General features: G+C 38.0%; 1 protein-coding gene and 1 long non-coding RNA gene across 3 annotated transcripts; both read right to left on the bottom strand.

Moving 5' to 3' along the window:
• Positions 1-1,765: 1,765 nt before the first annotated feature.
• On the bottom strand, positions 1,766-17,703 carry ZBTB41 (zinc finger and BTB domain containing 41). 2 transcript variants are annotated; one of them, XM_027463099.3, is made up of 11 exons: positions 17,551-17,703; positions 15,679-16,914; positions 14,443-14,650; positions 13,599-13,668; positions 10,818-10,965; positions 10,210-10,339; positions 8,609-8,704; positions 7,929-8,035; positions 6,313-6,418; positions 5,170-5,258; positions 1,766-4,435 (listed from the first exon to the last, which is right to left on the bottom strand). In XM_027463099.3, exons 2-11 carry the CDS (start codon positions 16,796-16,798, stop codon positions 3,792-3,794), a joined length of 2,718 nt encoding a protein of 905 aa, XP_027318900.1. In that variant the 5' UTR covers positions 16,799-16,914; positions 17,551-17,703; the 3' UTR covers positions 1,766-3,791. The 2 variants fall into 2 exon arrangements, with proteins under 2 accessions (XP_027318900.1, XP_005027364.1); XM_005027307.6 differs by lacking the exon at positions 17,551-17,703 and adding an exon at positions 17,018-17,521.
• Positions 17,704-21,666: 3,963 nt separating this feature from the next.
• Positions 21,667-26,066, bottom strand: LOC140003072 (uncharacterized). Its single transcript, XR_011811030.1, has 2 exons — positions 26,012-26,066; positions 21,667-25,751 (listed from the first exon to the last, which is right to left on the bottom strand). It is a non-coding gene; the product is annotated as an uncharacterized lncRNA (long non-coding RNA).
• Between the last annotated feature and the right edge of the window lie 1,038 nt (positions 26,067-27,104).

Below are 27,104 nucleotides of genomic sequence, written 5' to 3'. Positions count from 1 at the left end.
ACAAATAAATTATTATTCTTATTTTAGAAACAAACTTCAGGGTCATTTATTCCTTATCACTCAACAACATTCAGCATTTGATCAAGCATGTTACACAATGTTACTCCTTTGAAGCATTCTTCAGTATTCCGAATACTTTCACATCTGTTACTATGAAAATAAGCTTAGCACTTTGTTGACAGCAAATAATTCTTCTTTGTGTTTTGACCTGACCCATCTTCAAAAATAATTACCCAAATCACAATCCAGACTAAAGTAACACTATATGTTTTAAGGAAACCCTAACCTTACAAAAGATATATCACCACCATTACAATTACTGATGCTCAGAATAAAAAGAATCCATTACAGCCATACCTCTGTAGAAAAGTGTCAGTGCTCAAGGAGGAAATTCCAGTATAAATAAATAAAATGGAATATAAAATCCATTTAAAGAAATAAGGGCAGTAATCCAGTCAACAACCAGAAATTACTAATATTGTTTTAGCAAAACCCGAGGAATTCAATGTTTACAGAATGAGTGCAGGAAGTTCTCAGAACTATGCAGTAGTTTACAGTACCAATACAGACCTTCTATGCCTCTCCCCAAAGGTCAGCATGTGGAAAAGACCAATATTTTACAATGTGCCACTGTTCAATCTTTAGAGACATTTTGAGAGACACATCTTTGGCAAAAAACAGCCAGCTGAGTCAATTAGTGCCAAAAACAACACAGCTGTTATTGTAAAAATGCCCCCCAGGTTAACAGGACATGCACTATTGAATGAGTACACACATATTAAAACAGAGGTACAAGATACCTAAGGAGTTTCGACCCATGCAGCTGTGAGGTTCAGATCTGTCCTTCAACACCAGTACACCTAAGAGGAACCGTCCTCCATCAAGCAGAGATTAGCTACTTCCACCTACCAAATGAAGTACCAGTCCATGAAAATGTGCTTAGCTCATACATGAATTTAAATAGATGCAAAGCCATAAATTATGGCTCATGGTATTAAAACAAAAGACAAAAAAACAAAAAAAAAAAAACAAAAAAAAAAACCAAAAAAAAAAACAACTACATATCTAGTACATAAGCTTTCCTATTTTCTTTCATTGTCAACGGGCGATGATCCAGCCTGACCAGCAGGTAAAAACACAGATCTGTTATCTGCAAATAAAAGATTGCCAAAGAAATAGTAGGTAATTATTTTCAGGAATGACTAGTAAATCTGTTCACCCAAACAGCAAAGATTATAACTTTTTTTTTTTTCCTTTTTTCTTTTTCTGAAAAACAAGTCCTTTTAAAGTCTATTTCTTGCTGGGCACCCAAAAACATGAAGCCCTCTGGAAGATATTGACCTTAACTCTTTCTGAATAATCAACTGAACTAGACAAAAAGCCACTATTCAGAATATACGTAAAAGGCACAGTCATGAAAGAATTTTTAAAAGGACATTATCAAGTAAATGTGCTCTAAATTCTGTTTCAGTATTTTACTAGACTGCCTTGCAAAAGGACTGGACCTTACAAGAAAAAGTAGTTACCAACTACTTTAAGCCACTGTTTTATCAAAATCCTGTAATACTTACTTCTATTGTAGGACAGAACAGACAAGAAATAACAAAGGCTTTGTAGTCTGAGAACTGCACTGACCCCATTGATGAGTTTTAGTTGTACTGTTACAGACATTGGAAATAATGTTTCACATCCTCATAGTAATAGGGATATGATACATACATGTTAACTTGAAAACTACACATAAAACAGCAATTTTCAAGCCATGGAGTGTAAAGATGACAGAAACGGTTTTATTTTTGAAACGAGATAAAGGTGGAGTTCGAAAGCAGGAAGGATAGTACTTGATAGTGTCCTTTTGGAAGGTGGCATTCAAAGGCCTCATTATTGCTGTGTACTTGCTAGTATTCAGCTTCTTACCAGACGTATTTACAGCATGTCAGTCTGAACATTCCCAAAGCACAGCTCTAAATTTTACTTTAGAGATACAAACAAAGAACAGTTAAACATATACAGTCCTGTTTCAGAAACTGAACTTTTAAAGTTTAGGACTTCTATGTGCTTCTTTGGCTAAGTCCTATTTAAATATCGATAACACTTAAAATTCTATAACTCTGCCACTATTTAACAGCTAACAGAAATCTTTGGTGTGTCAAGAATCCAACAGGGCACAAGCTTCAAAGTATGAACATTGGGACAGCTCTGGCCCCTCTCCTGCAAACCACTGAACAGTGAAGTAGATGAGGATTAAAAGAATCTAACGACAAAGTATTTGAATAGTATTTAACATGTTCAGTGTTATTTAGAGTTTACAGAAATGGGATGATAAAAGAGCTTTTCATGACAGATCAGTGGTGTTCAGATCAGTGGATAAACTCAATAGTTACAATAATATACATACATCCAGTTTCCCATTTTAACGTTTCTTTAAAATAATAATTTAAGAATAGCAGATTTCTAGGAAAAAATGGAGAAAATTTTGTGTTAGAATGTAATTCTTGTGAGGAATAATAAAGATTATAAAATGACTTCAGATACCTTCTTTGGCATAATCTTCACAAAACAAACATGGAAGTGTAATTTTTAAATTAGATTTAAAATAGCCTGATGAGCTTAAATTATATTACATTTCATGGTAAGTTACACTAGACTTGTAGTTCAAAAAGGATTTTGAACTACAAGAAATAATCTAGTAAATAAAAAAAATAACTAAAGACATAGAACACTCTCAAGAGCTTGACTTCGGTTTATAAACAGTACAAGTGAAAAAACAATTTTGTTAGCAACTCACAAGAGATTTATAATTACTGATTATTTCTTTTTTAAATAAAGGTTGAGTGCTGTTCTAAAAGTAATTGCCTTTAAATTTCTTCTTCATCACAGACAGCTTGAAAACAAGCATGCTAATGGTGGACACTAGTACAATTTATGCACTAACGAGGATAAACCATGCCAATTGTATATGACTGATCATAGGTTAACATTTGTTTCAGAGTTAGAGTGTGGGACACACTTTAGAAGACAAATATGTATAAAAGGCAAGAAAAAATGCATACTACATTATACAGGACTAACTGTAGAAAATTAGACAATAACATTGTCTAAATCTTCCCACATAATTCAGTATTAAAGACCAAGAAAGAAGCATGATGCCTTAATTAGGTAGCCTAATTATTCTTAGGGGAGTTCTCTACAGTTCCCCCTTTTGTGTGTTAATTGAATAAATGAATTGCTTTTCAGAATTATCTCATTCCCATATCCACCACCGTGGCTTCAGACTCCTTAAAACCAGAGATTTGAAAATCCTCCAAAAATGCCTGAGCGTTCAATCTTAATTTATATGTGAAACATAATTTGAAGTTTGTGTTTTGTACCCCTGTTTACCCTTACCACTTCTAATGAATCTGATATAGTCCTTGTTCTTCCAGTATGATTTCTATTACACATGTAATATTAACTCATCGTGAGATACAAAAAGGCAAACGATTTTTTAAATTAATAGCCAGATAAGTAATTAAATTTTTTCAGCAACCATCCTTAAAAGATATTTCAGAGCATAATTTTTAAAAGACCATCTATAAGATTTTTATAAACTCTTAAAATCACAAGAAACACTCTCTCAGTATACATCAGTGTGCCTAAATGCTCAAATATTATGTAAACAAACCTGTTTTTCCAAAAACTATGCAGAAGACTCATGAGTCCAAAGAAAATATAAAATATAAATCTTAATTGCCATATCAGCCTTCTGTTGGCTAATGGCTTAGTAAATTAGGTGGAATGTTATGCTCTGATCATGAATGTTCATTATTTGAAATATTCTGTACAGTAGGAGCTGTATCCAGCCCCAGTAAAGTTCCAAGATATGACTGGTCTCTAGGATCCAACATTTGCTCAGGCCTTACAGGATGAACAATATTAGCAGGTTGTGGAGTAAGAGTATATTTCTCTAGAAATGACAGATCTGCTGCTCGTTGATAATCTGCCTGCTCAGGCTGTGGAGGAAGAATTCCATGTGACTGAGTTGTATGCTGTACTAGGTCAGCTTGAGGATCAGACATCTGAACAGGTACCAGAGTCACTGGCACACAGACTTCTGCAGGTACATTCTGTAACAAAGTTTTGGCTTCCGACTGATATGTTTTAGACTGTTCCACATACTGTTTAGCCTCAGTTTGATAAACTTTGTCATCAGAGGTGTATTGTACTGGTAAGGAGACTAGCTTTTCCTCTGAAGAAGATGTCAATGCCTCTTCTGCAGCCTTTGTTCCATGAACATGATCAATATGATATTTCAGCTTGTCTTTTCGTTTAAACGTTGCATTGCAGTGTTGGCAATTAAAAGGTCGAGCATCTGAGTGAATAACCATGTGTTTTGTTAATGTCTTCTTAATTCTAAAAGACTGATTACAGATTTGACACTTGTATGGTTTCTCACCTAGAAAGATGCAAAAGAGATTTAAAGTTATTCTGAGTAACACCATTTCACACACAAACTTGCAAATAGATGCATGGATTATGGCATAGAAACCTAGTGTAAAATGAGTGCACTGAAAACAAAGAGCATATGTTTAGCAATAATTTAGGAATTAAGAGAGCCATCAGAAGTTTAGAAATTATATCGGCAAACCCTTCTCCTTACCAATAATTATCCCAATGCATCGGTTTTCCATACATGTAAAGATAATCAGATATAAACCAAATTAAAAAAAATATATCTTTCAACTGTTATAGTACTGTTATTAAATAAGCTTAAATTTGCACTTCACATTTTGAAAGGACAACAAATTTCTTTAACATAAAGCCAAACATATAGACATAAACCTTTCCAAATGGCTTTCAAATCCTTATTCAGATTACCAGTTGAAATGTAGTCTTCTCTGGACAACAAAACTGATCTGGTGATCTGGGTAAGTTTGGAAATAATATATAACAGTAAATTAAGGGAAGAGGTATAGAAAGTATACCATAAATCAACGATTGCTAAGGATTCTCAGTACTTCAACTTACACACCCAGAAGGTAGTATTCAGGAAGGGCCAGCATACATAGACAAGAATAAAAAGGCTTGCCATATCCTGCTACTCTTACCCTGAATGCTCAACCATAATAGATTAAATAATAGCATCAAGATTGATGCAAAAGTATATATTCATGTGCATTTTTTTTTTACCTGAATGTGTCCTAAAATGCATTTCCAAACTTGATTTCCCTTTAAAAACTTTCTTACAGACTTCACACTGGTGAAATGTTGCTTTATATCTTTAAAGAAGAAAACACATTTCATATTAGAGTGTTTTTTTTCTAAAACAACAAACAAGCTACATACATAATCCTTTCTGAAATCTTTAACTGCAAAATAATGGAGCATCAAACTTTCCAAATTTCCTCACTTACATTCATACTTCCCATCATCTACATAACAATAAGACCAATTGGATTCTCCTCTATCCTAGAACTTACTCTCTGCTGGGACTGACAATTAGAGCAAACACCACTAAAATTTTTTTTCTGACCCCAAATGTATCCTTCCCCAAAACATTTTTGACCAACATCCACAAGGAAATTTCATTCTGGTTGAACTATGCCATAAACTAAGTACCAAGGATAGTTTAAACTACTGGCTACCAAGAAAACAACAAAAAACAAACATACAATGAACAGACATTGCATTGTACTTCCAACACAGACAAGTTTATAAGGGCTTCTACACAAGTGCTGAGTACAAACAGTTGAAGTATATTGTTTGAAAAACAATTAGGTCTCAGTTTATTTGAAAATCTCTGAAAGGCTCATTTTTAGAACTCAGTAATTAAAAACTTACTGTATTTTCAATTTTTAGACGTACCTAGGTTTTTAAAAGTTTTTATCTCCTTTCAAAGCTACTAATTTACTACCAGCTTCCAAAACTACATAAGTGTGGGAGAGTTCTCACAATGTTTAAATGATGTCTTAATAATTGTCTTAATTAGTATGCAACGACAGTAAGAAATATTACAACAAACCACCCATTTAGATCAACACTGAGACTAACTGATAGACTTCTATAGGATTAAAATTGGATCTTCTTTCATCTTTGTTTTTAACTTTATTATGCTACAAAGAAACATCGTGCTTAAACTGTGTAGGCAATTTTCTGACATCCATTTCAAACCAACACAATGGTATGTCTACCAAGGACTAAGGTAACAAACACAACAAACACAAAGACTACTGGAACTCTGCATGAAAGTGCAAGTCTTAACAAAAACAGTTATAGTACAAACATGCTTTATGCAGTAAAAACAAAAACAAAAAAAACGACACCCATACTTACTTCTGCCAAACTTTTTCTCCTAGATGAACACTTTTATAGTGAACAGTGAGGTGATCTCTACGGCCAAAACATTTTCCACATTCTTCACACTGATGTGCTTTTTCACCTTTAAAGGCAAAATTCAATACATTTTGGTTAACTCTTCTAGAACTTACCAGGTGAATGTTTGATTCGGAATCACGCTATGATTTTATGTTTAAGAGTTGTAATTGTAACACAGACTAGATCCACGTTTAGAAACAAAGTCCAGCCAATCAAGCTCTTCCATAGCTTACGCAATGCTTATACCAAAGGATTTTCTGTTATCAAAGAACAAAATTCAAGAAGTAGGGTGGTCCTGCCAGGGTAAAGGTTTTAACCACTTGTTATTTGTGACCGTAACTGACCTCTTCATCGTTCCTATACATGAATTCATTTTAAAAGGACACTTCCCCAGACACCCACTGCATGAGAGGTACTAATTAATGACTTAGGAATCTACGCTTTTCTTTACAACCTGAAACATCGTAACATTCAATAATTGAGAGGCTTAAAAGAAAAGCTTATTTAAACATACCAATTATTTCCAGTAATTTAATTTTTAGAATTAAAATTGCATCATATTACTTTTTTTTTCTTTTTTTAATTATTACCCTGATTTACATAGTTACCTTTTCCTTTTATGCTGCTGCTTAAAATAATCTTGATTCTTTTTTAGTCATCTTGAGATCTTCCACAAAGTGGCAGAATGTTTCTTCTCATGTAAGTAGGAGGAGTGTGGACAGTCAAAGAATGTAACTTTCTAGAGGGGGGAAAAAGCAAATAGAGTAGAAAAGAGGATTTTTTTTTTTTAAGCTTGAGTTTTCAAAAAAGATTTCTTTATTTTATAGCAGACATTATGATTTCAAACACTAAGAAAGAAGCTGTCCTTCAAAATGAAGGCTCAGGAAGTTTAGACTCTGATCACTTTCATATTTTTATACTGCCTAGAAAGAATTTTTCCTCCTAGAAGGTCACGTTCTCTTTGGATCCTGTTCTGAAAAAGTCCCTAGTGAATCTTCACTCTTCCTATACATTTCATAACCTTTCCATTCTCAGTGCAACACAAAGATATTTTTATGATTTTTTTTTCTTCCTCCTGATCATCTCCATCTGGCCGTTCCTAGGGTTGACTCCCACCGCCCTCCTTTCTTCCCCCTTCCCCATACCAGAGAACTTCAGAAACACTTCTTTGATACTTTTACATTAAAGTGATCAGTGTACAAACTTTGACAGAGACTGTGACAGCTTCTTCTGTGTTGTAGCAATAATGTTTCACGCAATTGCTATTAAAAAAAGAAATCTGAACTCATTAAAAAAATCCTCCTTTTTCACTTTTGCTTTTTTTTTTTAATTTTTAGTTTAAAGCAATTCACTGTTACATGTTTTTGACTGTCCCTCAGCTTTCTAGGTTAACATGGAGGAAACATTTAGCATTTAAACCTTGAATACATATAAGAAGATTAACCCTACTGAAGCAGACCTTAAAAACAGCAAGAGAGACATCACATACATATACAGTGAAAAAAAATCTGTAATTGTTTGATCTTATTTTCAAATCAGTTATTGCTGAGCCTATTTTCAAAGAAAATACCTACCTGAGTGTATTTTTTTGTGTTTTGTCAGATGGTCATGCCGAATAAACGTTTTCCCACATTCTTCACATTCATATCTCTTGTCATCATGGTGGACTCTTAGATGAAGTCTGTGTTAGAATGGAGACAAGTTTATTTCCATACCACTGTTCAAGATTAGCAAATTTATAGTCATAAACATAACCATAAATGGCAATTTTCTTAACATAATCTGTATGGCAAATTTAATGCAAAATACCAAAAAATGCTTCTCACAAATCTCAGGAAATAATGTTTAGTTGAGGTATTCTTAACTGCTTCTAAAAAGCAACAAATGATAGAGCTAAACTCTCATATCTGAAATTAATTTATCATATTTTAGTCCTCCGCTTAATTTCCCACTGATTAACAACTGATTAACAACAATGCAGAAGTTTTTATGAGTGCAAGAAATTCAACTTCGATACAAAATTTGTATGGGATTCTGTCTGTGTTGAAATCACAAATACACCTTGAATTAAAAAATGAATGATTGCTCACATATTAATATATTTTCAATATTTAATCGTGTTTAAAGCATTTACTAATGTTCCCAGAGTTACAATAAATCAAAAACCACATACATTATGAATAATTATGTTCACTGAGTGGATATATATATCACCAAATAAGTGAGACACTTCGGCATTGCATATAATACCAACCTGTAAGAGCTTCCATGACGAAAACTCTGCCCACAAATACTGCAAAGATGAGGCTTCTCTCCACTGTGAATTCTCAGATGTTCTTTCAAAGTAGTTCTGTTTAACAAAGGCAGTAAAATTTAATTTTAAGCGCACATTGTCACTGACATTTGGAAGTGAAATACGCCATCATTTTCTGCTTGTGTAGTTCTGACGGGTCTAAATAACTGATGAATCCAAGTAATTGCCTCAATTTATGCAGATATAAACACATACATGTACACTCAAAAGTAGTACCACAACCTATGTACTTAACCAGCTGGGTCTTTAACATATCTGGGAACAGATAGATTAAAGGGGATTTAACTTATCTGGGACCTTTAACATAGCTGGGTTCCCAGATATGTTTAATATATCTGTTCCCAGATACGTTAAAGAAAACACCAATTTTGATGGTATTTTCTATGTCATAATCTCCTTGTTACTATATATATATAAGCCAGACTTTCATGTCAAAATAGAAGGAAATCCGAATCATGGAAGTCCATTTAATTAATTCTTCACAGAGCATATTTATTTATATAGAGCTATATATATGCACATGTATACACATATACAAATTAAGTCTACATTTATGATGGAGGAGAATAAATAAAGAAAAAATACAGTATGCATAAACCTTCTCAACAGATTCTACAAGTAGAACTAACTAGAATTTTAGTCCTTTATTGAAATGGCTTTTGGCAAATACAAGTATCTTTTGTCCAAAGGAAAAAAATAAGAATTATTGTTTCAGAACACAAATAGAAGTCACTTTTGGGAAAACTTTAAAGATATCCCTCCCTTTACAGAGCAGCACAATACACCTGCACTGAAGCTATATTAATAACCATTTAGAATTCATTTTTTTTTCCTTTATATACCTAGAATAGAAATGGGTGTGTAATTTCTACATTTTTTTCTGCTCTAGCTACCAATGGTCTGAACTGTATTTAGAAGTTTATTTTGTATTTACATGTTATTTCTATTTTATGTATACTACATTATATTTGTGGAAAAAATAGTACAGAATTTATTAGCAAGCATTTAGAATTTCCATTGTTCAAAATGTTAGATTAACACTATTCTGAATTCAGAGAAGCAGCAGCAAAGTATTATTCCATCTTCCATTCAGGGAAGCAGCAAAGTGTTATTCCATCTTCCATGAAACTCTGTTTGTAAAAGTCCAATTCCTTCTTAGTCATTCTCACTCACCAGTGTTCCTCATATTCCTATCTTCAACAGTGCATTTACCAAAACATCTACAGCAGAAAGCTCTTTCTCAAATAAATGCAACATGTTCTGGCACAACACACGAACCCCAACTAGAGTGAATTAGAGGTAGGACATTTTTAATATAATTCAATCTCGTAACTAATTACTTACAGTTGTTACTCTTGTAAAGGACCTTCAAAAAATTGCATGTTACCCGTGACTCTGACACTACGTTTTGATACACTAGCCCTCTGAATTTTTTTTCCTGTATGTTAAAAACTCAAAGCTAAAACATACTCAGAACCAAGCAAAACATGCTAAGTATTTCTCTGTTATACTGAAGTTTAAGCTGTCGCGAAATTTCTTACCGTTCCCTAACAGACTTTCCACAGATGAAACACGTCCATTTTCTCTTTCCTCCATGAGTACATTCTATATGGCGTTTCAGATTTCCTGTATCATTAAATTGGCGGCCACAAATGTCACAGGGAAAAGGCCCTACAAGGAAACAGATATGCACAGACTTTCAGTTAAACCAAGTAAGACGCACAAATTACTGACCTATGGAAAAAAAATTATCAGTTTACAAAACAAACAAACAAAAACCTTTGCCTAACAAATGATAAATGTTTAGTACAGTCAGTATACTTTAATTTCCTTCAATTTCTCCTTAATTTCTCCTCTACCTGAAAACTTCAGGTAGAATTTGACTTCACAGTTGAGACCAATTTACACAAAACAATTTTAAAATTAAACTACATGTAATTTCCTCCCTCCCAACTTTTCATTTATGTAGACATGATACAGTGCCTCAAAAAGACAGCTGAAGAGAAAATTACAAAAAAAAATCCAAAAGAGAAAGAATTGGAAGAGTAGGAGCATATTAAGTAGAAACCAAACTAATCAGGACATACAAGGACAGGGGAAGGTTTTACTTTAAATCTATTGTTTACATGTCAGAAGGAGGTTTCTATACCGAGATGGAATTTTTCTTGATGTTTCAGTCTTGCAAATCGGGATTTAAAGTGCTCTTCGCAGTAGGTACACTTAAAGGGTTTATCCTGAGAATGAAGGATCATATGCTCTTCTAAATGAGGTCTGCGAGTGAAGGACTTCTTACAAATCTAAAATGATAACAAAATACGTCAAAGATACTTCAGTTATAAAGGTTTTTTTTTATTTATAAATTTTAACAGTTTTGCATTGCTGCAGTGAGCAGGTGAACTAAATTAAAATTAAATGCACTCCTCAAAGCCACACTTCATCCAAACTTGTAAAGCCTTACACAGTCAACATCAGAAAAACCTGTGTTCTACATATACCCTAGTGGATTGTACTACATACATTAGGATGCAGATCCACAGCAGCCTAAATCAAACTAACTACTGGCACCTGCTGTGAACTGCCACATGTTCTGCCCTCCCTACTTTCTACTGACTCCAACACTTAAGAGACTTTTCCTAGGGTGTTTCAAAATGGTAACTCAAGAGAAAATAAACCTTCAAAAGCAAATCATTTTGGATCAGTTTTGTATGCCGAAACAGGCCTGTGGGACAGGGTGAGGCACTGGAATAGGTTGCCCAGAGAAGTTACGGATGCCCCATCCCTGGATGTGTTCAGGGCCAGGCTGGATGGGGCATTGGCCAACCTGATCTGGTGGGTGGCATCCCTGCTTATGGCAGGAAGGTTGGAACCAGATGATCTTGGTCTCCTCTGCCTCTGACCCAAGCGATTCTATGACAGTGGTAAAAGTTCTGTAGAACTGGAATTATACCTGTCCCTTATTTCCACTGGGAAATTTTCTGATAGCATGTATTTAAAAAGAAAATGCAAATACCAACAAAGAAATCCAACCCTAAAACATACATTAGGGATATAGAACTTTAGCAACTTTAAAATAACATGACTCTTTAGGATTGTTTTCTAATTAGTCAAAGCCTATAGGAATAAGAATTATTAGTTGTCATTAAAGTAAGCATGCTGTTCAATTACAGAATTGTTGTCACATCTCAAATTCAAGCATTTAAACTAGGTATTATACAATCTATCACCAGGGTCCTATACTCTAACATAAATCAACATGGTGCTTACAGATTTCCCTGTGCACCTGTTGCCATTGTTTATGACAACAGCTGATTTTAGCCTTACCCAACTCCCATTATGTTACACTGCACAATCAATTTTTGAGAGCATACCTGAATAACACTTTTAGTCTCAGAAAATCCAATGCAATGGCTTTGCTCGTTAAAAAAAATATATTGTTAAATACAAGTGTAAGAAAATCCCATAGCTGTGAAAAGCATAATAGCCTTCTTGCTTTTCTTTATTATCAATATCCAACTGCTTCTTTGAATTTGTTCATACTCCTCAAGGATTAAAATAAAGCGTAGGCAGCATTTCCTGATGTTCTTATGTGGATCACAGCATAAACCAACAAGCTAAAGAAATCGTGGAACTTACATCTGTGACACCTCAGCCCTCAGAACATGTTAAACAACCTGAAAACAAAGTCACAACTTCAAAGGCTTTGGAACAGCCTCTAACTGCAATAAGTCAAAATCCTACCTCTACTTTCCAATTCTCTAAGTCCATTTTCAAAGCACACAAAGAAAGGTGCAAGAGCAGCCGCCTACTTTTTAAAAATTTCTACTTAAAATGAACTTAAAATTTTTAAGTAAGAACAAATAAGAAACCTCATACATTAGAGTTTACCAAATCAGCTAAGAATGTATTCTGAGGAAGGAGTGTCAATGGTGCATGATTAATTCCTGCTCTTAAAGTGTTCCTTACTTAGTAGCAAATGGAATCTGTAATATGTTCATTCAACATAACGTCTGGAAGATAAAAGAAGTTGACCAACTACGCAGTACCTTCAACCATGGTGCAATCACCAGCAGAATGAACACCACTAATTCCTGCAGTTGATATCTCCCAACTTCCTCATGTACGTTTATAAACCGAAGCTCATGAACAAAGCAAGACTAATTACATCATGTTATAGCATTTAATGTTTCACACTCTAATGCAACAGACTTATGTCTGTAACATAAGTAATGTTAGACATATAGGGACATACAGCAGTTAGCATAAACAAAACACCTGCCTTGAAAAAAAAAACAAACAGCCCCCTTTTTAAAAACAACAACAAAAATACATTTTAAACCTTAAAACATTATTTGGCAGCAGACTGATAATGAGTGGGAGTTCTACACACTTCTTTTTACAGTAGATGTAATTTCACACATAAGCCTCTCCTACGAAAAATGAGGAAAGGATTCTACAATTTTACATCTAGAGATAAATTTAGTACAAATTTACAACTCTGTTGACACACGTGTGCAGCTAAATGAGAACACGTCTCATATTTAACATACATTTTCAAAGCCTTCCTAAAATATACACTTTATGGTCATTGTTTGAAGTGTGTAATTAACAGAAGAGCAAGTACTCTGTTTTTAAAGTATTCATAAGATTCAAGTTAGGACACTCACTGAAAATGGGTGTATTTTAATAAAAGTAATAGCTAATCACACAAAATAATAGGGCCTTCAAAATATTTCAGAATTCAACTTGGTACTGTCTACTTAGTCACAAGCTGTACCTAAAAAATTAAATTCAGCCTATGAAATTTATACTGAACTTGCAAAACTTACTGAGATTTCACAGAAACACACACATTATTTTCACTTAGGTATTCAGGTCACAAAACAAAATAGTATCTATATAAACAAAATAAAAGTACTGAAGTAATACTTACATCACATTTCCAACCTTCACTCTTTGTCTTTTTAATAGAAAGAAATTCTTGTACATTCTCTGGATGAAATCTACAAAAAAGACAGAGGCTGAAAGTATTCTTAATTTTTGTGAAGATCACTCAAATACTATATACCCATTTCCCAACTTTGTGTGTCACAAAAGCTGATCACCAAAACAGCAGAACTGATAATTAAACTGATAATTAAACAATTCTAAAGGCACAAGTAACTGAAAAACAATGTTGACTACAGACTCCTGTAGAACTTCATCTGATAGTTGCTAAGACAAAGGATAGTTTCAATTATAATGCTTTACGGATGTTTACAAAGAAAGAGAGAAAAGTGATATGTAAATATTTATATCTTGTAATTACAACTGTCACAGATAATTCATTCACCTAAATCTGCAGAGAAATGGTTTACCTAAATCTGCAGAGAAATGGTTTACCTATCTATCATCATCAACAGGATAGCATTAGCATCTAAAACCAAAGATCTTTCATTCTTCCCTCAAATCAAAAAAACATAGCTAATTATTAAGACTGCTGTGTTCTGATAGACTGCAATAGCTAATGTGAGCATTCTAAAATTGATAGCAAAAACCTGCGGCACAACTAGTACAGAACTGCTCTGCAACTACTATTTAGTCAACTCCCATATTCTCTATATGGCAAACTAGTTCATACTGCTAACCCTAGGTCCTTTGAAAAGATACTTACTTAAAAACAGTTATAGAAATAAAGCAAAAACATGCTGTTTGCATACACATGGTGTATGTATTTATCGTAGCTTTTGACATACAAAAAATAGTTCAGAAAGTAAGTCAAAGTTGCCCATACTTGCCTCTTTACGTGTTTTGCTAACGTCTTCTTGCTTGCATGCAGCTTATTGCAGTAAGGACATTTGTGTTCCTTTTTATGAAAGTCTGTGTCACTAGAATGTTTCTTTCTGTGCACTGTCAGGTTGGACTTCGTTGAATAGCGCTGATGACATATATCACATTCAAAAGGCTTCTCACCCGTGTGTACACGTGTATGGCTCTCATATTTGCCTACACAACAGAAAAAAAAATTTGTTAGTATAAACTGTAACAGATTATCACCTATGCTATGCATGCTTGGGGTTTCATTCGGTAACCTCTCTCAAATGTCACCAATGGCTGGGTGCCTTCCATATGGATCTTCAGATTTTTACTGGCTTACACCACTGAAAGCTGCATGGTGAACTGTAGAATGTGGCTAACACTACATACAAGACTGCTGATAAACTCAACTAATTAATGTTTATAAAGTATATTTAAAATGAAAAGATGTACATAAAAACTAAACCAATTCAGAACTACATTTTAATATTATAATAAAGTTGGGTGTTTTTTTTTTTTTTGCAAAAGTCAGGGAAGCAAAATAGTTCTGAGGATCATATCAAACAACTTTTTGAACAAGAGCAAATTAAACACACTGCTTTAAGGAGGAACCAAGACATGCACCATCAACCTTACCCCATTTTTTAAACTTTTATATTTCAAAATAATAAAAGATGCAATGCAGCTATTAAAAGAAAAAAAAAAAAAGAATCCTAATACTATAAGGAACTGTTTTTTTCCCAGTACATGTGATCTAAAGACTGTTACCACCTTATATGACCATAATTCAACTTTGTAATAAATATACTGTAATAAATTAACAGCCTCGTTACTTGAAGTTACTTAGCTGAAAATACAGTGCAGGTTTCACACTTCATGCAACTTATCTTTTAATGTCTTGTTACACTTCTCTCCCTTTTCAGAGCTGCTTGCATATAGCATGCTAACAACTAAAATCCAGAGCAGTGAAAGAAAAAAACAAATTTAGCATTTGCAGATTTTTCAAATAGTGCCCTCAGTTCATTTCCTGAAATTGGTTGGCATCACAAATAACAACTTAATACATTTTAAAAAGTTAGCAGATGACTGGATTGACAGGACAATCCAGAAATTCTGATCCTCACATTCAGAAAGAGAAACCATCACCTCAGTTTATTTCCCATACAAACAGCACCACCATATGGTAAAAAGGAAAGAACTACCTAACTTGCTCTTACCTATTCGATCAAATTTTTTGTCACACTTGGGACACTGCAGTAGTTTTTTGCTACTGCTTTGAATGACAACTGGAGCTAAGCCTTCAGGAATATTTCCCACCGAATCAACCGTCTCAGAACCCTCTTCAGTATCATGTTCCTTTTCACTTTGCTCTTCAGTGTCTGAATCTTCACCTGACATTTCTTCCTCCTGTCCTTCTTCATCAACATTGCTTTCACTGCCACTGTCTTCAAACTCACTTCTATCAGATGTTTCCTTGTCAGAACTAACTTTCTCCAAATTGCTGTCAGATGCATCACCACTTTCACTGTCACTGTTCTCAAATTTAGCTGGACATTTGCGGTTTCTTGTAGATCGCCTCGTAGAAAAGCCTGCTTTCTCAACCATTTTTAAGCCATGTTTTCTTTCCAGCGAAAGGGATCTGTGGGCTCTAGCCAAATGATTTTCTAAGGACTTCTTGTAACAGAAGTTTCGACCACAAAAAGTGCACTGATGACTATTTAACAGTTTACCAGTCAGTTCATTGAGTGTTTCTACTGGTGTAGGTACATCAGTTACCACATCAGACTGTACGCTAGAAACACTTTCATTATTTAGTAACTTCACTGCATCTATAATATCCAAAAATTTTGCTGCTTCCAGCACCAGTGGAATTTCATTTTTATATACAAAGAACTCAGAGGTGTACAGAAACTCGAGCAAGTGCTGAAAGACAGAATGAGTTACATGATCTAGTGTGACAACATCGGTGCTTGGATTTTTGCTCAAACAGGCATGAAAATAACTACTTCCAACAGCAACTACAACTTTGTGAGCACTAAATTCTTTTCCTTCTACAATGATGAGCAAATCACAAAATGATGGACGCTTCTGTCTATCATCGTTTAGATATTTAAGTAGATTTTTGTTATACTGTAAGGAGCTCAGTAGCTTCCTTTGTTCCGATGATGGTGAAAGTTCTTGGGAAGATTCGAGCCGATCTGCAGGGGCTATTTCTGCAGACTTTGAGACAATTTCTTGAGCACAGTCAACTACAAGAATCTGATCTGAAGTATCTTTCTCATGGCCAAGATGAACCTTTTCATTTAGATTTGCAGCGAGCCGTCTCCTTTTCTTCATTGCAGAAATGCAACCTTAAAATCAGGAGCTTCATAGGTGATTGAAAAAAGATTCTCGTGAGGACTCGCTTCTGCTCCAGGCCTCCTCGAGAAAACACTGAACAGCAATTTCATAATCTACAAAAGAATGACGACAATAACGGCATTTAGCACTTAACCATGCATTTTTCTGGGTTGGGTGCTCTTTGCATGACACTTCAGTTTTATCTACGCTGCGTACCTTAAGCATTTACTGAACTTTTAAAATCTCATCGCTTCCCGCTCCAGGCCACCACGTAACGCTACGAGCGAGGGACCCGCCGCCGACTATTCTTAGCTCTAAAGCGGCGACAGAGGCTGCTTTCGCTCTCCTCCCCGCCACAGACAGCGCGGAGAACCGGGCGCGATGGCACTCAGCGCCCCGAGCAGCTTCGCTTTGCCTTTCGCCCCCCGGGGGCCTCCCTCGGGCCTGCCAGGCCGGCGGGGGGCTGTGTGGGCCGGCCCCGCCCGCTCCCCGCGCCTGTCACCGCCCCGTGTCAAGCCGGCGGCGGGCTCCCCGCCTCCCTTTGGCCCCGCTGTCCGCCGGGGCCTTTGTTCCTGTTCCAACAAACCCACCGCCGAGCGCGGAGCCCGGGCTCGGCCCGGAGGGGCCCTCCCCGAGCTCGGGGGGCAAAGAGGGCGCCCGGGGCCCGCCGAGCGGGGCACAAAATGGCCGCGCCCCACCCCGGGCGCGCCCCCTCCCTGCCGGGGCGGCCCCGCGCGGCCCCCACGCACCTGGGCGGCGCCGGGCGCTCCCCGGGCCCGCTGGGCCGCTGCAGGCCGCTGCGCCCCGCGCCCCCGCGGCCGCTTCCGCCGCTTCCGGGTCCCGGCGCCGCGCGCAGCCGCGCTCCCTGCGCCGGAGGGCGGGCGGGAGGCAGCGGCGGGGCCGCCTCTGAGCATGCGCCCGCGCGGGCTCGGGGCCGCCTCAGGCAGCTGCGCGCACACGCGGCGTGTTCCAGAGGGCTGTGGAGGAGCTGGGGCAGCTGTCCGCACCCAGCGCCGGGCGCACAGCCCACCGGCAGCCGCCCTCCAAACGTTGTTTTGGCGTTCGCAGCGTCTCCTACTCGGAGCCCTCGCGCACTGCGCCGTCTCTGCGCTGCTTCTCTCGCCAGGGCGCTGAGGAGCAGCGGGGCTGCGGCCCGCGACCGCCGGGGGGTGCAGCGGCCCCTGGAACGGGCTTCGGTTTCTGAGGGTGCAGGATCAAATCCTGTGCTACAGCAAGTTCCCTCTACTTAGAGATTCGAGAAGGAACGAAATCGTCTTTTCGCACAAGTGGTGCATGGCTTTCACAACTTACTTTTTTTTTTTTTTTTCCCTCAATAAAAATTCTGAAAATTCTCAAAGCATCTGTCACTTCATGATTGTTATTACACAAGTACTCAAAATCCCCACGCATTTTATTTACAGTCTACCATGATTTAACTACATTTCTCACTGTAATTACATTAAAATCACTATTTTAATTGTTTCAAGTACCTTCAATCGTCAGTTCTTCCAGTTAACTATTGCTGAAGAAAAAAAAAAAGGCATAGTTAATTAATAATAGAACAGCAAACACTACTATGATTTTGCTTTCACTGAAGGCAAAACTCTAATTAAGCCAGGTAAATTGCGTTCTTGGCTCTGTTTCCATAGCAAATACATATATTTATACTTCCAAACTGAGTGTGAGTTTTTCGTGAGTGAAGTATATGATGAAAATACAGCCTTGGTGAACACTACTGTGCCAGCAGGACTAACTAGAACAGGTTTGAGATGTGCATAGTTACAGAACCATAGCATCATTAAGGTTGGAAAAGACCTCCAAGGTCATCTGGTCCTACAATCACCCTACTAGTACTGTCATCCACTAAACCGTGTCCCTAAACATAGAATCATAGAAACACAAGGTTGGAAAGATCATTTAGTCCAACCATCCTCCTATCACCAATAATATCCACTAAATTACTAAATCATATCTCGTAGCACTTCATCCAGGTGCTTCTTGAACACGGTGAGGGATATTGACTCCACCACCTCCCTGGGCAGGCCATTCCAGTGCCTGACTACTCTTTGAGAGAAAAAGTTTTTCCTGATACAAAGTGCACGACCAGGCACTTGGCCTTGTTGAACATGATCCCATTTGCCTCAGCCCAGCCTATCCAGATCCCTACTACCTCCCAACTTGGTGTCATCTGCAAACTTCCTGAGGGTACACTCAATCCTCTCATCCAGGTTGTCAGTAAAGATTTTAAACAAAATAGGCCCCAGTACCGACCCCTGGGGGACACCACTTGTAACGGGACACCAGCTGGACTTAACTCCATTAACTACGGCCCTCCAGTCAGTTCTTTACCCAGAGAAGACTATACCTGTCCAGGCCACGGGCAGCCAGTTTCCCCAGGAGAATACTGTGGGAGTCTGTGTCAAAGGTTTTGCTGAAGTCTAAGTAGACTACATAAACAGCCTTTCCCTCATCTACCAGTCTGGTCACACAGTCATAGAAGGAGATGAGGTTGGACAAGCATGACCTGCCTTTCGTGAACCCATGCTAGCTGGGCCTGATCCCTTGGATGCTACGCAGATGTTGTGTGATCTCACCCAAAATGATTTGCTCCATAACGTTCCTTGGAACCGAGGTCAGGCTGACAGGCCTGTAGTTCTCTGGGTCCTCCTTATGGCCCTTCATGTAGATGGGAGTCACATCAGCAAGCCTCCAATCCTTTGGGAACAGGTGATCCTAAGTACCAGGTCCAACCTTTCCTTGAACACCTCCAGGAACAGTGACAGCACCACTTCCCTGGGCAACCCGTTCCAATGCCTGACTATTCTTTCTGAGAATAAATGTCTCCTAATTTATAACCTAAACCTCCCCTGATGCAACTTGAGGCCATTCCCTCTAGTCCTATTGACAGTTACCAGTGAGAAGAGGCCAACCCCCATCTCCTCACACCTTCCTTTCAGATAGTTGTGGAGAGCAATAAGGTCTTCCCTGAGCCTCCTCTTCTCCAGACTAAACACCCCCAGTTCCCTCAGCCTCCCCTCACAGGACTTGTGCTCCAGGCCCTTCACCAGCTTTGTAGCCCTACTCTGGACACACTCCATGGCCTCAATGTCCTTCTTGTATTGAGGGGCCCAGAACTGACACTGCGCTCAAGGTGCGGCCTCACCAGAGCAGAGTACAGGGGAACGATCACCTCCCTGGCCCTGCTGGATGTCCCTGATACAAGCCAGTACGCCATTGGCCTTCTTGGCCACCTGGGCACACTGCTGGCTCATGTTCAGGTGAGCATCGATTAGCACCCTCAGATGCTTTTTCTCTGCACAGCTTTGCAGCCACTCTGCCCCAAGCCTGTAATGTTGGTGTCATCTGTAAACTTACTGAGGGTGCACTCAATTCCCTCAACCAAATCATCAGTAAAGATATTAAAGAGGATGGGCCCCAACACCAACCCTTGGGGAACACCACTGGTGACTGGTCGCCAGCTGGATTTCACTCCATTCACCACCGCTCTCTGGGCCTGGCCATCTAGAGAGTTTTTAACCCAGCAAAGAGTGTACCTGTCCAAGTCATGGGCTGCCAGCTTCTCCAGGAGAATACCATGGGAGACTGTGTCAAAGGCGACTAGACTTGCTAAAGTCTAGGTAGACTACGTCAACAGCCTCATCCAGGACTTGCCTTTTGTGAATCCATGTTGACTGGTTCTGATCACACCTATGTATGCTGTGTGATTGCATTCAAGATGACCTGCTCCATCACCCTTCCTGTCACCGAGGTCAGGCTGACAGGCCAGTAGTTCCCTGGGTCCTCCTTATGACCCTTCTGACAGATCGGTGTCACATTAGCAAGTCTCCAGTCATCTGGAGCCTCTCCAGATGACCATGACCATGGATGATGGAAAGCAGCCCAGCAATCGCATCCACCAACTCCCTCAGCACTCTTGGATGGATCCCATCTGGCTCCATGGACTTGTGACAGTTCAGGTGGAGCAGTAGGTCTGTAACTGTTTCTACCTGAATTGCGGGGCGGTTCTGCTCCTCGTCCCAGACTTCCAGGTCAGGCGGATGAATACCCTGAAGATAAGTGTGCCCAGTAGCAGGATTCAGTTATTTTTCAGTGTGTAACTACTATATTGTGATAGACCAGAATTTTCCATACCTGTTGGCTGGCAATATTTTTTTTTTTCTTTCTTAGATTTAATCTTTCTGTACATACTAGGGATATGCTTCAAGGACATAAAGTTGAATTGTTAGTGGAAACCCTTTACATTAGTGTTCCCATTTAAAAACAAAAGCAGTACCAGGCCTCAGAGGTAAACATGAAGAATTATGGCCAAATAAAAATATTCTGGGCATAATTTCTTCCAACTGCAGCATCCAGAGTTGACTTCCAATATCCACTTCAAAAACAGTAGAAGTTAGACTTCAGCTTTACAGCATGGACTTTGGCCCACAGTTAAAATTTTCTTCCCATTCCACTTTGAAAATTAAATTCAACCTCTTTGACCATATCATTCATTTCTCTGTTGCTATCCTCTAGATTTGTTTTTGTTCTTAGTTCTCTAGCTAATTACCTTTTCAGTTGTTCGTTGCTAATATTATTTACTCTGTGATGATGAGCACGGCAGTCTGCAAAGCATCCACATTTGTCCTCACTGTTGAAGTCTACAAGTTCAATGGGCATTTTGACTCTGCAAAATGCTACACAACACTTCTTCCTGCCTCCCCCATCACCCCCTTTTGCTGTTTTATGTTACATGAAGGATTTAGTTCAAAGAAAATTATGCAATGCTAAGTGATCCATTACCATGACTGGCATCGCTACAATACAATAATTATCCTCCAGAAACAAAATGTCCTTGAACTCTTGGGTCATTATGGCTCTTTCAGCATTAATTCTTTTATAGTTAAAATGGTACAGGCAAAATTTAACAGTATTAATCCTTGTTGTTCCAAGATTTATGCATGCTGAATTTTCTTGCTCATTAATAGAAATCTGTCAGATAAAAAGGCTGACTTTTATGTTAACTAAACAGAAGTAGCATCAAAGAATAAGCACATGCTTATCTCCATGAGTCTGTGTAATTTGCAAATACATCTGTTTAGGTTTTTCCAAGACAGTATATTTATCACAAATATTCTTGAAATGTTGGAAATTAGTAAGTGGCTTTTTGCAAGAGGGTTTGATGTCAGAGGAAGAAGTCCGTTTTGAAATACTTGTTCTTCAGCTCAAAATCTTCACTTCTAAGACATAGTGAAACTGTGACAAATATTTGAATATTTGAATCAAGTACAGTTTAAACAACAAGCACATAGGGTATAATCTCTGATCTTAAGCATGTAGCTGACAAAATAAAATTAAAGAGAGCATTCAAGTTTTAAGACCTAAGTAATCCCAATAAATTCCCCGTATATTATTTAACACCTGTTGACTGTGAGTACCCAGTTGTACATCTAGTAGCATAAACAGTCTAAACTGCTGCCTTCACTTTAGCCACTACACTTGCCTAAGGCAAGTGCGTATTTCTGTAGGAAATTTAGCACTATTTTCCTCTAGGTTCACTGCCTATGACACTGCTGAAACATGATCCACACTGTCATTCAGAGTTTTTGTATCCCAGATGTGTTTGCTCCCTTCGTTTCAGCAGTAATGTGTGGGGGTACTGGGAGCCCACAAAGCCTGTATTTCCTCTAGTCCAAGACTTTTCTATATTTTATTGCCAGTCATCACATATACACAAATGTTTTAAATTAGTCTGTGAAGTGAAAGGGTTATAAGATTGTCTAGAGACTGCAACAAGTGTTGTAGCCAACAGTGCTGAATAAAGCTGGAACCAATGCCAAGAAATTCTTTCAAGTAGGCCATGAAAAGACCACCCCAGACTCTCAATCCAGGCCTCTGCGGAGCACTAATCAACCGGAGGCTTGTCATACTGTTATAGATGTTTGGCATGTGAATCCTGTTCATCAGGCTTCTCCTCTTGTCTCTGCCTTAAATTACAGCAACTAAAATATGTAGAGAAGAAGGTCTGATTCACTCTTACTCTATCCGCCCACCTCACTCCATCCAAGGAGCTTAACCCAGGGACGGGCAAGCACAGTACCTCTGCTTGGGCTCTCTCCAGTTTCTGCAGAGGAGAGGGACTTCATTCTGTACCAGCCGGTATGGATTGAATAACAATGATGTTTGCCATTGCTGCCTTTTTTTCTGGGGAATTAAGCCAGCATGAACATTGCACATAGTTATACAGACCCCACAAAGCAGATTTCCTCCTGGAACTTCAATCCGGCACAGACCTTAGGTGAAATTAGAATTGGCAAGGGCAAGGAACAAGATGCCCAGAGGGGTCTGAATAAACAGAAGGTTTATTAGATCTGTACCAAAATGTTCCTCGGTACTAGGCTTGGTCTCAGCTTCCGTTCAGAGCTCTGCTGTGGAAGAATGGTAACAGTGCAGATTGTTGCATGACTAGGACTCACCATCATCACTGCTGTGAAGTCCTGTAGCTCCACTGTCATTCACATGTAAGATTTGCATGAGGAGCCGTGGAACTGAGAATATCCAATGTCAACTCCCCGGAAAACTAAGCAGCAAACGACTGGATTCTAAGTCTACAAGAAAATTCATTGGCGTGCTATATTCCCTTTGCACTTTGAAAATACACCAGCTGGAGAAGTCCTGAGAGAAACTGCCTGTGTATATGGCTGCCAATGCTTGTGGCACTGCCATTTCTGCTTGCTCCACTAGTTCTCAACAGCCTAAGGGAAGGGAGGAGAGTGGAAGCTGAGTGAAAGAAAACGTGGGAGAAATACCCAGTGTTCTCTTCTGCTGATGGAGAAACTCAAGCATTGTTACAAAAATCAATATAAATGAAAGCATCTTTCTGATGCTGTGCAAAAAAAAAAAAAAAAAAAAAAAAAGTAACAAGAATTTATATCAATTGCTTTGGACTGTGCTGTCAACAGAATGAATTAGACCTTTTGTGATAATACACTACTAGCATCAGAGGTATTTTCCTATAAGCAAGGCAAGAACTGGAGAAAAATGTAATGCTTTTAGTAGCTCAGATGGTGTATGTGACCATGTGAACTAAGAACAGACCAGCTTTGGGTACATGATCTCAAGAAGGGTTCATGTGCCCAAAATTATCTTTATTTTTCCAGTCACATCAGCTGGATTAATGGAAGGCATTGCTTCTGCCTATAAACTTTGCCTTGCTTATAGCTCTAGACTGTCACATCTGTAACAGTCCTATCAAATTTCCAGTGAAACAAGCAAAACCAGACTTTCCTGTACAGAAATAATCTTGGCTCTCAAAAGTCCTTGTGTTATGAAAACGTATGTGGTAAACAGCTCGAAATGTTTTCTGTGTGTCTTACTTTGCTGCATTTCCATTGCCCTGCAAAACAAGAGACTTGTAAATGCCGCAGGAGCGCCCTGTGTGCTGAGGCCCTGTTAGGATACAAGAATTTAAATAATAAAGGGTAACAGAGAGCTGATGTCACTGTCACTTTTTTCATTCAACCAGAAACTAATTATCCCTAGCTGACAGCCCAATTAAATCATCGGACAGAGAGAAATGCCTGCTATCCTCCCCTAGAGTTTGGTAATTGGAGTATTATTGCAGTCAGGCCTGGTGCTGTTTGTTGGGCCACAGAATACAAGTCAGGGCCTTTCTAGACTCTCTCTCTCCATCCTGTTCATAAACATTGTTTTTCGTCACTAAGAACAATAGCTGCATTTTGCTTTCAAAACATTAATTCTCTGTCATCACAGACACCTGAAGATCATTCTAGCACTTCACATTTACAGAGAGCGTGAAGTTAGGAGTTCTGTCATGAAAGGCCTCAGGTGAAGGCCTTGTACTGATTTACCCTTAAGATCCTAGGTCTTTTATCTAGTACCCTTGCAAGGGTTGAGGGATTTTTCATTTCTTACATTACTTTGAAACTTGAGGGCGTATTTGGCTGTGTATTAGACTGATGTACTGAGGGGTTGAATAGTTTACTGTAAGGATTCAGCAGTGCAGAATGAATGAGGCATTGAGCGTGCCAAGGTCCATTCTTGTTCAGGTTAGCTCTGAGTCGTTGCTCTCCAAGGGCCTAAGGAATGCATTGCTTCTAATGCCACAAAAAGGTACAGAACTTGTTCGTTTTGAATTACCAAGTCTATAATAAGCTTAATCTAGGGCCTTTTAAAATATTATAAGCAGTTGTGCTAATATAAAGTTCCACATGAGCTAAACACCCTGCATCTGTTACTCAATATCTGTTTTGCAGCAACATATCCAGATTATTTATGCCTGGACATAAATACCTTGTTGAATTACTTATAAAATAGTAATACTTTCCACAAAACAGCCATTTCACACAACTCTCCGTACCATTAGAACTGAATTCCTTTGCTATATGTGTAACACAGCACTTCTGTTATACTACGAGAGCCAACTTACGGTGGCTTGATCTGGATGCAAGACGCTTTGTGGCATTTGAACCACGCAGTCACACAGTTGCACCACACTTAAACGATGCCCGTCAGAAAACAGAACTTCACATACAGGTTAAAATACATACAGATATAGACACATATGTAGAAATATATGTGTTCCATGTGCTCGGTATTTCTTCTTTAAGAGGAAAAAACCCTTCACTACTGAAGATGTTTTCAGCAATAAATTATAATGTATAGAAGTTCCTGAATGGGGTAAAAAAATCAGAGGAATGACAATAGCATTTTGTTAGAAGTTTAACATATGAAACCAATAAATTACCAACAGTATTCAAGGCTTTGCATCCTCTGATAATTCCCATTATGCAATTAAAAGGATGGCTAGGAGTAAAATGCAGTCCAATAGGCCTACCAGCTCAGTGTTTATCAAGGCTTTTCAGAGCTCTTCTCCTTTCCTTTGTGTTGAACCTTCACATGGTTACAGTTGTCAGGCAATCTGGACTCATCTCTGTTATAGAGGCATGGTGTTTCAAGGTGTAGAAGGAGATTAAAATGCTCTTCTGTGCTCTCCTTAATCACTATCCATGTAATTTGTAGGTGCTATTTGTTTTGAATTATAAAGGTAAATGTATAATCTACAAAATATATTCCCCCACCCCCCACAGTTCTAAAAGCCAGAAGGATATTTTAGGGTTATATGAGTGTTTTTATCTGTGCTTGTTCTGAGTCCATCTTACATATTCTATGATGTGTTGCCCATTTACTTACAGTCAGGATGAAAGGATGTCGTTATGAAGCTTACAGCTTGTATTACTCTGCTCACTATAAGAAAAAAACATGATATAATCAACATGTTACATCTATTTCTGAAGTATCACTATGGTATAAATTTCAGAACCACCTTTTATTTTAGGTGGTACATATTATATGATTTCTTAATGTATTTGAACAGTAATTACAATCTTTTTTTTTTTTTTTTTTTCTGTTTCTAAGAAAATATAATTCTGATATCAAGAGGCAGAACACAAATAAATAAATTATGCTTTGAGGCTGGCTGCTGCTAAAAACCTGAAGCAAGACAAGCCTGCTTTCAGTCAAATAAAGCAGTAGTTACCATATACATTGTGCAAGCATGCAGCATAGAAGAAAACTGTTTAACTAAAAATAACTGGAAATACAGAATTAATTCTGCTCAGCTAGTGATCCAATACGTATCAATAGCCAAAGAAGCTTGTACAAGAAATCGCTACAGGAAAGGTATTAAAAAAAATCATACTAACCAAAAATAAAAAATAAAATAAATGACAACTGAATTAGTAAAAGGCTAGTATAAATGCAACAGCAAGATGTCTTCCTGTAGTCATTCCAAAGTAAGTGCAACACTTAAAATAATCCTGAAATAATCAATTTGTAAAAATGACCTTAAAAATTAAAGTCATTGTTATGAGGTGATTATTACGGGATTATTACTTTTATATAAAAAAGATATATACGTATAAAATAAACAATGACCAACACAGCAAAGCAAGCAAGCAAACAAAAAAAAACACCACCACCACCACCAAAAAAAAACAACAACTTGCTGCCTGGGGTATTACTGGACCTAAAACCATTTCAGTAAATTCTTGCATTCAGGGTAGTTGTACATGTCTCTTTTGCTATGGCTACCTATTTTCCCAAGATTGATGTTATTTCATTTTAGCAAGTATACTTTTTCAGGAAAAATAGCTGAAGGGGAGAACCAGTTCTTAGTTTTATTTTATCAGACAAAATTCAGAGCCCCTATAGCACTTCTAAACCAAAGGCTAGCAGAGTTTCTTCTGGAGGAGTCACATTCTCTCAGATCCTTTTCTACTGCAGA

This window comes from Anas platyrhynchos, chromosome 8 (genome assembly GCF_047663525.1).
Source record: "Anas platyrhynchos isolate ZD024472 breed Pekin duck chromosome 8, IASCAAS_PekinDuck_T2T, whole genome shotgun sequence".
Taxonomy (NCBI): Eukaryota; Metazoa; Chordata; class Aves; order Anseriformes; family Anatidae; genus Anas; species Anas platyrhynchos.
Note: the sequence above shows the minus strand (reverse complement) of the source record. Positions and strands in the feature narration are given on the sequence as shown.